The sequence below is a fragment of the Elephas maximus genome, chromosome 7, assembly GCF_024166365.1.
Source record: "Elephas maximus indicus isolate mEleMax1 chromosome 7, mEleMax1 primary haplotype, whole genome shotgun sequence".
NCBI lineage: Eukaryota > Metazoa > Chordata > Mammalia > Proboscidea > Elephantidae > Elephas > Elephas maximus.
In genome coordinates, this window is record NC_064825.1 from 102,610,477 (window position 1) to 102,621,913 (window position 11,437).

At 57.4% G+C, this 11,437-nt stretch overlaps 1 protein-coding gene across 3 annotated transcripts; it reads right to left on the bottom strand.

Annotated features, from left to right (window-relative positions):
• Positions 1–309: 309 nt before the first annotated feature.
• On the bottom strand, positions 310–9,738 carry PACSIN3 (protein kinase C and casein kinase substrate in neurons 3). 3 transcript variants are annotated; one of them, XM_049891058.1, is made up of 12 exons: positions 9,630–9,737; positions 8,960–9,059; positions 6,631–6,707; positions 6,293–6,383; positions 5,983–6,139; positions 4,583–4,818; positions 4,318–4,473; positions 2,764–2,939; positions 2,503–2,623; positions 2,175–2,311; positions 1,170–1,288; positions 311–836 (listed from the first exon to the last, which is right to left on the bottom strand). In XM_049891058.1, exons 4-12 carry the CDS (start codon positions 6,344–6,346, stop codon positions 721–723), a joined length of 1,272 nt encoding a protein of 423 aa, XP_049747015.1. In that variant the 5' UTR covers positions 6,347–6,383; positions 6,631–6,707; positions 8,960–9,059; positions 9,630–9,737; the 3' UTR covers positions 311–720. The 3 variants fall into 3 exon arrangements, with proteins under 3 accessions (XP_049747016.1, XP_049747015.1, XP_049747014.1); XM_049891059.1 differs by lacking the exon at positions 8,960–9,059 and having other exon boundaries at positions 310–836; positions 1,170–1,285; positions 9,630–9,738; XM_049891057.1 differs by lacking the exon at positions 8,960–9,059 and having other exon boundaries at positions 9,630–9,738.
• Between the last annotated feature and the right edge of the window lie 1,699 nt (positions 9,739–11,437).

The following is an 11,437-nucleotide window of genomic DNA, read 5'->3' on the forward strand; positions in this document are numbered from 1 at the left end:
ATTGGTGAGTAATAATTAACGTCCTGCCGAGCACTCGTTGTCCGACCGGCCTGAACGGGAAGATATATTGGCCGGCTCCCCGCGCAGCGCAGAACTCAGGCCCCAAGGCCCAGCTTCGAGCCGTGGCAGCTCTCCACTCCCACCCCAGGTCAGGGTCCCGAAGTTCCAGAGTAAGTTCCTAGATGGCACACCCTGACTACCCTCATCCCGTAACATACTATAGGCCGACGGACACCCGTCCGTGCCTCGCTCCAGATGCCCTCTGGAGGCCTGGCAAGGGTGGAGGGAGTATCAAAAAAGATGCACACAAGCCTGACGGTTTTTTTTTTTTCTTCCAATTTTAATACACACTAGAATAAGCCACAACACAGGATGCTGCTAGCCCAGAACTACACTCACCCCAAGCCCACCCCAGGAACTCCAAAACACAGAGGCCAGGAACTGGGTCCACAGCTCCTGGGGAGACCAAGGTACCCCCGAGCCCACTGTCACTTTCTGAGTTCCCCATCTTGCCCTCAATCTAGACTCAGCTGGCCATTCCCTACCAGTCTCTTCCTGGACACAGGCCCCTCCCCTCCCTGGGTCGGAGATTTCTTCCCCCTCAAGGGACAAAGGGGTGGCAGGGGTGCCATGGGTTCAGGGCCCTCAGGAGGGCTGTCTGGGAGAAGCTGGGCTCTGACCCAGGGTGGAGAAATGTGGCAGGAGGGCCGTGAGGGCAGGTCAAGCCCCCACACACTCCACGTAGTTGGCAGGGTACAAGCCAATGCGGCCACTCTGCAGCTGGCCCTGGCACCAGCCCTGCTCATCCTCCTCGCTCATCTTCAGCAGCTCCTCCCCTGGGGGAAAGAGGATTGGTCACTACCAATTGCCCTGGCCCAGCCCCCATTCCTGCAACTGGGTCAAGGACTGAGCGGGAAGGGGCAGTGCAAGAGCCTAGCTAGAAGAAGAGATATGGCTCAGACAGAGGGGATGAAAGTCAGCAAGTTGCCCAACCCAAACCCAGAAGGCAGCCATCGGGCCCCAGCAGTGACTTGGAGAGTAAGGTAAGGACTTAGAGAGGACACTCTTCACTCCTGGGCGTGGGACCCAGAACAGCCTTGAGAGTCAGAGTCAGGCTCGTAAGGGGGAACTTAAGCCTGGAAAGGAATAGGAAAGGGGTCCCAGGGTACCTGCTCGGAAGCTCAGCTCATCAGCTTCCTGGCCTGCGTAATCATAGAGTGCCCGCACTCGTACCCCGGTGGCAGTCTTCCGGGGACTCTCCTCATCTGACCAGTCCTCATCCTGCCTGCTGTTGTAGAGGGAGGCAGAAGGGGGTCAGGCCCAGGAGGCAGAAGGACCAGGGGCCTAGAAAGCCCACGACTCGGGCAAAGAGCTTACCCCCCATCAAGGATCCTTGGAAAAGACAGGGTGGGGAGGAGCTGCAAGATTTTGGTCCCACCTGTGCCATGCACAACTGAGCTCAGAGGTAATTTCTGCCACATACAGCTGATGTGCCATGCATTTCCCATGTTCCCTCCACTGCCTCCTGGGAAACGCCTGGCACATCATGGAGAAGGACATCATGCTTGGTAAAGTAGAGGGTCAGCGAAAAAGAGATGGATTGACACAGTGGCTGCAACAGTGGGCTCAAGCATAATAACCGCTGTGAGGATGACGCAGGACCCGGCAGTGTTTTGCTCTGTTGTACATAGGGTTGCTATGAGTCAGAATTGACTTGACAGCACCTAATAACAACAGAGCTGATGTGAAGAGGCAGCAAGAGGGAACGTGGAAAATGCCTGGCAAATCAAAACCACTATGAAAACTACTATTATTATAATGACTAAGTAGGCCTTAGGAGCCCTGGTGGCACAACAGTTAAAGCATTCAACTGCTAACTGAAAGATTGATGGTTCAAACCTACCCAGCAGCTCTGCAGGAGAAAGACCTGGGCGATCTGCTCCCATAAAGATTACACTCTAGAAAACCCTGTGGGGCAGTTCTACTCTGTCACATGGGGTCGGTATGAGAATCGACTCAACAGCACCCAATAACAACAAGTAGGCCCTAAGGCCCCAGCACCAATTTTTAACCCCCCTTAGGCACGAAGGGCATGAAGTGAAGGAGATAGAGCAAAGGAGAGGAGGGTAGGGGCAGAGCTGTTTCTTTGGCACAGTCAGGCTCCTGGCTCTCACCCTGGGGACCCTGGGGGCTGGGGTGGGGGCACAGTGCCATCTCTTGTCGGCACGATGCTGGTCAGGGTAACCTCATCAGGGCTCCGGCCACCCTTCTCCTTCCGGCTGATTGTCCTCTGTGTGTCCAAGGACCACTCCTGCGGGGACAGTGCTTAGGGTCAGGCTGGGCTGCAGGCTGTGGTGGCAGCCAGGATCATCCAGACCAGCCGTCACCAGAGCCTAGGAGAAACCCACTTTAGCCCAAGCCCTGGCCTCCCTCCTGAAGCCCAGGCTGAGCCCAGTAGGAACCCCCACCCCCACCCTGGCCCCACCAGCCTGGAACACATGCCTCAAACTGTGGCCAGTTCATGGCCATGCCAGGCCCATGGGTGCTGCGCCACCAACGCAGGTCCTCTTCATCACTGGCTGCCTCAATGCTCTGGTGCAGGTTACGGTGGAGCTCTTGGAACCTGTGCCCCAAGGCACAGCCCTCAGTCTGGGAAGCCCTGGGCCCTAGCACTCCCAATCCCATTCAGCCTGGTCTGAACCCAGGGGAGATGAGGGACACCCAGAACTACCCCCATCTCCACACCCACCCCGCAGGCCACACCTCTCATTGCTGGAGAGGTCCAGGTGCTGGTGTAGGGTGAGCAGAATGTCCTTGAAGAAGAGCAGCCGCTGGCGCTCGGCAGCCTGGCAGGTCTCAAAGGCCTGCTCCATGTCCTCCATGTAGCGCGGGGTGTAGCGATGCAGCTCGGCCAGCGTCTGCTCATACTGGGTTTTCATCTGGGTGAGAGGGGAGGAGCCTGGTGAGGATGAGGCCTTCTTCCACCCAGCACTCCACCAGTATTTACTAGGCTTGGCACCAGGGGCAATTAGCCCTGAGACCTGGCTCCTGCCCTCAAGAACCCTGGCAGGCTAACAGGGGAGGTGACGTTCAGCAAGAGCAGCTGTAAGTGTCTGGAGAGAGTAAGACCCAGTCACCCCATGGAGAGGGGTGGGAGAAATCAGGAAAGGCTTCCTGGGGGAGGTGGAAACTGAGTAGCACCTCAGATGAGGGGGTGGATTTGGATATGCAGCGTTGGAAGAAAGTGCACTCTGGCCAGAGTAGGCAATGTCAGAACTTGTTCCAGGTAATATATTGTGAAAGAAGCGAAGCTGGAAGGGCCTCCTTAATGGCTAAAATTATCCCACAGCCTAAAATCCCACCGTTTCTCTCCCTGGGTGAACCACCATCTTTTCTCAGGTTCTTCTTTAAAGGATAATCTGAAGAGAGGGTGGCAGGTGAGGTCTAAAACAGTAAGAATGCTGGGGGTTGAACTTACATGAAATATCTAGAATAGACAAATGTATAGATACCTAAGTGTGTTAGTGGGTAGCAGGGGTAGGCAGGGGGAGGGGGAAGTGGGGGAGTCATTGCTTAGGGAACACTGAGCTTCTGTGAAGAATGAGGGAAAAGTTTGGAAGTGGACAGTGAGTGGTAACAGCTGAACAACAAGATGAAGGTGATTCATGTATATGGAAACAATGTTGAACTGGTAAATGTTTGTTATAAACATGTTTATCACCATTTTTAAAAAAAGGTAGAATATGTCTGCCTTGAGCATTATGCTCTTTTAAGAATTATCTACGTGGGATCAAATTGACCACAGCAACTGGAAAGATTAGATAGGAACCTTAGAGGCAGTGAGTTTATGTTAATGAGGGAGGAACAACTCAGAAAAGGAGGGTGAGAATGGTTGCACAACCCAAAGAATATAAGCAATGTCACTGAATTGTACATGGAGCAACTGTGGAATTGGTGTATGTTCAGCTGTGTATACTCTCAAAAACAATGACGACAAAATAAATAAGATTTTAAAATAAATAAATACAGATCCCTGGTTGTGCAATGCTTAAGCACTCCACTGCTAACCGAAAGGTCAGTGATTCAAATCCATCTAGTGGCTCTGCAGGAGAAAGACCTGGAAATCTGCTTCCATAGAGATCACAGCTTAGAAAACCCTATGGGGCAGCTCTACTCTGTCACATGGGGTCGCTATGAGTCAGAATAGACTCAGTGGCACCCAACTATAACAATCAAAAAAGAAAAAGAGTGCTGGGGATTGAAAAAAGCATTCCAGAAGCCTTGGCGTGGCCAGGCCACGCTTCCGGCTGCATGTACCTTCTCGGCCTCCTTGGTGCAGCGTTCCACTCGCTCCTGCAGTTTGCGCAGCTGCTCCTGGGAGACAGCACTGTCTGCCTTGGAGTGGCTCTCCCGAGTCTGGGCTGTCTTCTCATCCTTCCGAGCTGCATGGTAGCTCTTCTTGGAAGCCTCAACCTAACACACATGGGGACAGCTCTGGGCCTCAGAGGCCATACTCTGGCCCCTTTTAGCCCTGTGCAGACCAGGAAGGGGCCTCCTTGGATGCCCACCCACTCAGGCTCACCTCCTTCAGCCGCTTAAGCCATGGCTTCTGGGCCTTGCGGAAGCTGTCCTCAGCAGCCCGGCTCTCTCGGAAGCCACCCAGTACAGGCCGGTGGAAGGCCCCCCGCTGCCAGGCACGCACCCGATCGCTGTCTTGCCCCTGCAGCTTCTCCCGTACCTCCAGGTGCAACGCGCTCAGCCGCTCAGCTGCCGTGAAGAAGGCATGCCAGGCCTTCTCCAGTGTGCCATACTGGGGGCCTGCAGAGAAAGACAGAGCTTGGGCCAGGCCAGGGCATCACCCTAAAGGAGCCCACCCCTCTCGTTGGGTGCTGCTCTGGGTGCCAGGCATGGGGGCATCCAGAGGGAGCAGAGATGAATGACAGTGTGAGCTGCTGCTTACTGAATGCTGCCTCTGCCTTGACATACGAGCTTTCACAGAACACTTGCTACAACCACCACCAGGAACTCAGTGTCATCATCAACATTTAAGAGACAAAAAACCGAGTCCCAGAGAAATGAAATACACTACTTGCCCAATGCCCTACAGCTACAAGTGGAGCTGGGATTCAAACCCAAGTCTGCTGCATAAACCACCACACTTTATTGCCACTGCGGGAAGAACCAGCGTCCACCCTCCAGGAAGGCAGCTTGTTATAGAGTACAAAGATCCCAGGTCCCTTGCCGGAAGCTCTGCCTTGCTATGTGACCTCAGCAAGTCCCTTAACCTCCCTGATCTTCAGGTTTTTCCTCTATAAAATGGGTTGAACAGGCACGTGTCCATCATACTCTCTGCCGTGGAGTTGATTCTGACTGCCCTACAGGAGAGACTACAACTGCCCCATAGGGTTTCCAAGGCTGTAATCTTCATAGAAGCTAGCTGCCACATCTTTCTCCTGTGGAGTGGCTGGTAAGTTCAAACCCCTGACCTTTTGGTTAGTAGCTGAGTGATTTAACCACTGCACCACCAGGGTTCCTTATCTCCACCATAGCTTGTTTAAAAAAAAAAAAAAAAGTTGCCCTCGAGTCAATTCTGACTCCTGGAGACCCACTGTGAGGCAGAGTAGAACTGTGCTTCATAGGGTTTTCAATGGCTGATGTTTTGGAAGTAAATCACCAGGCCTTTCTTCCAAGTTGCCTCTGGGTGGACTTGAGCTCCAACCTTTCAGTTAGCGGCTAAGCCCGTTAGCCATTTGTACCACCGAGGGACTCCATAGCATTGTTAGAAATATCGAAATAACTCGTGAAGGTGCTTGGCAAACTGTAACAGAAACCACTGTGAGGAAAACCAGGAGGATCTTCCCTCTTTAAAGGGAAGGCAGATGTGGAAGCCTCAAACTTCCACAAAAGGCACACAGAGAAGCTGCCCTGGTGTCCCCGCCCTCAGCAACCCTCTGCTCCCTGCCAGGCCCAGCGCCAGCTCACCCTTCTCCACGGCACCCCTCCATTTGCGGGCCCAGTCAGCCAGCTGCTGGGCATAGGCCTTCTCGATGCGGGCACGCTCCTGGAAGCAGCTGACTAGGTCCCCACACAGACGATACCCGTCCTCTACCCGCTGCACCGTCCGCCTATAGTTGCCAGCCTGGGGCAGACATGAGAAGGGTGGCATCACTGGGGAGAAGCCCCCTTGCAGGCTGGGGCTGACAGGTAGGTTCCTCCCCTGGAGAGGTGGCTCAGCCCTAAGATTGGTGGGCATTTCAGTGCCACCTCCCACAACCGGGACCCAGCTGCTCACCTCCCAGAAACTGCCTCCTAGGGCCTCCCCTCCAGCCTCTTCCTCTGGAGCCATGGTATCCCTGCAGCACGGAATGGTGGCGGATTTGGGGCTGTGGAGGGCAGAGGGGTAAGCAGGGAAGCTTTTTGGGATAGGAACAGACTCTCTCCTCCCCCCCCCCCCCCACCCCTCACCACCTTGCGATCTCCACTAGCCAAGGAACTGTCAGAGCTAGGACTTAGCAGACAGGGGGCTAGAGGTCCCCAGAAGGGGCCAGGGTAGGGGCATGGATGGTGATTTCAAAGCTCCTTCTCTAGCCCTGGGTCTGCCCTTCCTCTCCCCACCACCCTAACACATACCTGGGGCCAAAAGATCACTTCAGAGGCTTGCCTGGGCGGCCAACTTTCAAAGCTGCCACCGTGACTATGCCTGCAAGCTGACAAGAACAAAGCAGGGGTGAGGGCAGAGGCTTAGACATCCAGGGCGGTGCCCAGCTCCCCCGATATAGCAGCTGCTGTCAGAAGCGCCAGATTCCAGCCAGGAGAATGCCAGGCGGGTCACACGATCCTGCCAAGGATTAGGTGGCAGGCGGGGGTGGAGGTGGACAGAGGTCCCCACTCCCCAGACTGCAGATGGGAGAAGAGGCCTCCTACCCAGGCCAAGGCCCGTTACCTCTCCTTGAATGACAAGGCTGATCCCAGGCCAAGGCTGAGGTGCCCAGACACACCCAGCAGCTCCCTGTGCTGGAAGAGCAGACGGGAGCCAAGAGGCCTGGGTCCTGCCTTGGCCAGGAAGCTCGGACAAGTGAATTTTCCCATCCTTGCTCCCTGCTCCCTGCCGGATGGAAACGCCTCCACCTGGGTGGCTTCCCTTCCAGGGTTGTCATAAGCCTCAAACCAGGTGATGAACAAGAAACATGAGGGGGCAGACCAGCACTGGGAGACACTCCTTTAGTCCACAACATCCACTGAGGTCCCACAGGGCTCCAGGGGTGATGAGTCATGAGCAGCTCAGTCTTGGGCCCCAAAGCCCATAGTCTGAGGCAGGATGGGGAAGACAGGTGATCAGCCAATTACAACAATGTTCTCCAGAACTGCAGAGAAAGGCAAGGCAAATTCCAACAGCCAAGCCACCTTCCAGGGCCTAGAAGAACCGGAGGCACAAGGCTGCTCCCCTCCTGCCTCTGGGAAATCCTTCTTCCTCTGAGCAAGCCCAGGGCCCAGGGAACACAGCCAAGCCCAGGCGGGTCAAGTGTGTGCCCACTGCCCCCCAAGCAGGGCTCTGTTACAGTGCCCTTCTCTAAACTGAAGAACCTTTATTCGTTTTTTAAAACTCAAATTGAGGCACCTTCCCCATAGTCTGTCCCTTTGTCCCTCTATCCTCTAGGCTCCCAGAGCCCCTTGTAACTGCTCTGTCAGGGTATATACCCCACTGGGTTGTGACTCATAGGACAGAATCTGTCCCCAGTCATTGACAGAGACTTCCTGAGGATCTGATTTGTGTTTTCCCAGATGCTGGGATCTGTAATTGTCAGTTGAATGAATGAAGCCCATCAGAAAAAATGAACCCCATCTGAAGAGCAAAAAAACCTGCTGGCTGGCTGGCTGGCTGGCTGGCTGGAGCAGCTGTGAAGGAGCTTGGCCTGCTAACAGGAGGGAGGCCTCTCTGGAGCCCCAGTGGAGAGTGCAGGGAGCAGGGGGCCCCTGAGCACAAGGCAAGGAGGGTCCTCAGCTCTCCAGCTTACTTCCTCTTGTGTCTGTCCCACTTGCCTAGAAGGACTTGCCAAGCAGCTGGAGAGAAAGAGAGCTGCAGCCTTAATCACAGGGCCTTCAGAACTGTCCCAGTGGGACATCAAGGGACTGGGGCCCCTGCCTGCTTCAGCCTCTGTGCTCCTGGGAGAGCTGTCCCCCACCCGTTCCCTCTCTCTGGCCCCAGAACAGAGCAAGCTGTGTGTGCTGGGGTGGCTGGCACTGCTCCCTCATGCCTCCCAGAGCAAACACCAGCCCCAGCCTCAGGCACAGCCAGGCCTTACAGCCCCCACCTGATCAAGCAAGCAGTGGGGATGGCCCTGCACCTTGCCCCTCCCTCTGCCCCCCCCCCGCCCTTGGGGAGGGTCAGCACCCTGTGCCTCCTGACCTAAGCAAAGGCCCAAATGGGTTCCCAGAACACCCTCCACCACAGGCAAGAGCTCAGAAAGCAGAGAAAGGCAGCTTCCCAGTCCAGGGAGCCAGCACCTACTGGGCCAGAGAAGTCTTGGGGACTTGCAGGGGTCTCCCCACAGCTGCCTGGGCTAAGGAAGTCCTGGGGTTCAGCCAAGCACCCACCTTCTCTACCTGAAGCCCTAAGGTACCCTCACCCAGACAGCCCTCGCCTCTTCCCAGAAGCTGGGGGCATGCCCCTGGGAGGGAGCACCGCCATCCTGCCCTGCCCATCCCTCTATCCTGAGTCACAGGCTGTGGCGCCCAAGGGCCTCTTCCCTCTGCAGCCCTTCCCAATCAGCCGGTAACCCTGGGATTCGAGGACACAAGGAGGGGGCGGTCTGTGGACACTCAGAGGGGCACTTAGACTAGAAGGACAAGAACAGGCCGACAGGGCGACCGCGAGCCTGGGGGAGGGGGTGGCCTGGGCATGGGGGAGGAGGCAGGCCTGGGGAGGGGCAAAACAAAGGGGCACTTTAGGAAACCCAACCTGCCGGCTGAGGTGCCTGCTCCGTGATGACGCACTGCAAACCCCGAGCCTCCACTCCAAACCCCCGGGCCGAGGGCTGCCCGGTCCCTGGCCTCAGCCCCTGTGGAGGCGCCCCTTGATCAGCCCCGCCCCGCCAGCCCCGCGCAGCGCAACTCGGGGCCGGCGGAGCCCACGCGGGGCGGCCGGGCCAGGCCTCACCATGGAGGCTCTGGGCTTCTCCGCCAAACTTGTTGAACTTGGTCTCGGCGGGGGTGGGGCTGGCCGGTCACCGCTTGGGGGAGGGGGCAACCCCTTGCCCGGGCTGGGGCTGGCCCTGCAGTGGACTGCAGATGGTGGCCCGGGACGCGGCCCGAGAACTGGGGCTCCTGGCAGGGGACGGGGGTTCGCCGGGGAGCGAGGCCCCTTCTAGGGCCCCAGAAGATGGCCCTAACCCTCGCCCCGACGCCCCCTCCCCGGCAGGGTTGTGGAGCTGTGGGATTCGCTGCGTCGCGGACGAGACGCCTAACGCTGGTTGGCAGCCCTTCCCGTCTCCGCTTAGAGCGGGTGGCCGGGGGCTCCCCGCTGGGAATCGGTCCCACTGCCAACTTCAGGGGCCTGAGAAGAGGGCAACGCGGGCCGCGGTTCCCGCCGCCGCCGCCGCCCGCGCGTCCCCCGCCAAGGCCGCACTCACCGCGTCTTCCCGGGGCGCCTTGGGTGGGTGGGGGTCTGACCACGCTCCGGCCCGTGTCCTGCCGCTTGCCGGCCCGGGCTGCCACCTCCCGGAGCGCGCCGGGCCCTCCCACGGGAGGCCCGCCCTCGGCCCCGCCCTCTCTTCGCTGCCGCGGCCCCCACCCCGCCGGCCGGCGGCGGGGGTACAGGGGCTGCAGACATCTCGGCGGCCGGCGGCTCCGGGGGCGCGGGCTTGCGGGCTCAGCTGCCGCGTGCGGAGCTCCAGGACCGGCTCCCCGAGGTGGCGCCGCGCGATTGCGGGAGTCAGATTTCGGCTTTGCCCCTCCCCGGCCTTTGCAGAGCCTGGGAGCCTGGTGGGCACCGAGAGGGACCGGGCCTGCCCAGGCACCCCTTGAATCCCCGGGGTTTGGAGGAAATCCTGCCTTATATCTTTTGCAGAGCACAGCTTTCTTAGCCGTTAGCTCATTGCGAGGCTCACAACCACTACTTTGTAAGCATCAGGATTCCCATTGTACAGATGGGGAAACCGAGGTTCAGAGGCCTTCAGCAGCTTGCCCATGATCTTCACTGGGACAGAGCCGAGACTCCAAAGCCGTACTCTTTCAGTGCACAGCCCTGCCTGCCAATCTGGGGCTCATTCTGAGACCCGGGGCACACACACAGTGGGGGTGGGCCAAAAGGCTTGAGCTCCTCCTCCTCCCTACTGTCGTTCCCAGATTTTGTACCTCGATCCATTCTTAAATTCCATCTCTCCTCCAACCCCTTTGTCAGTCACCAAGTTTGGCAGATTTTTCCAGATCACCACGATGCCACCCCACCCTAAATAAATCACTTCTTCCTCACCTCCTCTCCCCCCTCCCGGGATTTTTCGGAGTCTGCCCCTCTGTTATTTATATCCACTGGAGCGGTCCAAGAATGTTCCGAAGTTGACCTAATCGCCACCTGCTCGGCCTCCCTGCCCCCTCCAGCTCCCTCCTGGGCCTGGTGACCCAGCGGCCGTGCTCCCCGCGAAGCAAGGCGACAAGGGGCGAGGGCCAGAGGGGTCGGACGCCTGGGGGCGCTCAAAGGGTCCCAAGTGGCACAGATTGGCTCCAGGTTGGCCAGCCCCCTGCCCGCCCGGGAAAATGCGCCCCCAGGGGGGCGGCCTCGCTCTGGGAAGCCCACTGGCCAGGATGTTCCCTCTCCAGCACGTACTCTTCCTTCCCACCCTCCTACCCCCGCCCCCCGGCTCCCTAAGGACTGTGAGTCCATGTGCGCGGATTTTTAACAGGCAGCTTTAAAAATAGCAAAATTGTGTTGTTTCTAAATCAGGGAGGAATCACTGAGGCATTCTTTATGCAGATGAATCCGCTCCCAAAATGCATAGGGGGCTAGAGGAGCCTGGGTGGGGGCAATTTCAGGAGGTCATATTAGTTGCTGAAGGCTAACTTGCTCTGCGGTCCTAGGGGAAGGGTGAAACTGCCTGCCTAAGACATCTGTGGGCCAGGGGTGCCCCTGTCCCTCTGGGGCATCCACCTTTGACTTGAGGACTCCAACCAAGCATGGCAAATCACACCTGAGTAGTGGATCTCAACTTGGTGCTCACAGGGTGTGTACCCAGCAGGATGTGGCTTCTGAAACCAGTTTCAACACCCACTCTATTGGGGCTTAGACAAGTCTCTTCTCTCCATATCTGTTTCTACGTCTATTAAATGTGACAGGTGACCTGGCAAACCTCCCACTGGGCCATGTGCCCCAGCTGATTAATGACTGTAAAATGACTGCAAATGAGAGCAGCAAGGGAAATGGCTAATAACGGCCATAGTATTT

Excerpts from the sequence above, each read along its gene's own strand:
- PACSIN3 (XM_049891057.1), bottom strand. The coding sequence starts at position 6,346 with ATGGCTCCAGAGGAAGAGGCTGGAGGGGAGGCCCTAGGAGGCAGTTTC. Across the intron at positions 4,819-5,982 it reads GAGGGGTGCCGTGGAGAAGG|GCCCCCAGTATGGCACACTG; the intron begins GTGAGCTGGCGC and ends CTTTCTCTGCAG. Across the intron at positions 2,624-2,763 it reads GACCTCTCCAGCAATGAGAG|GTTCCAAGAGCTCCACCGTA; the intron begins GTGTGGCCTGCG and ends CTTGGGGCACAG.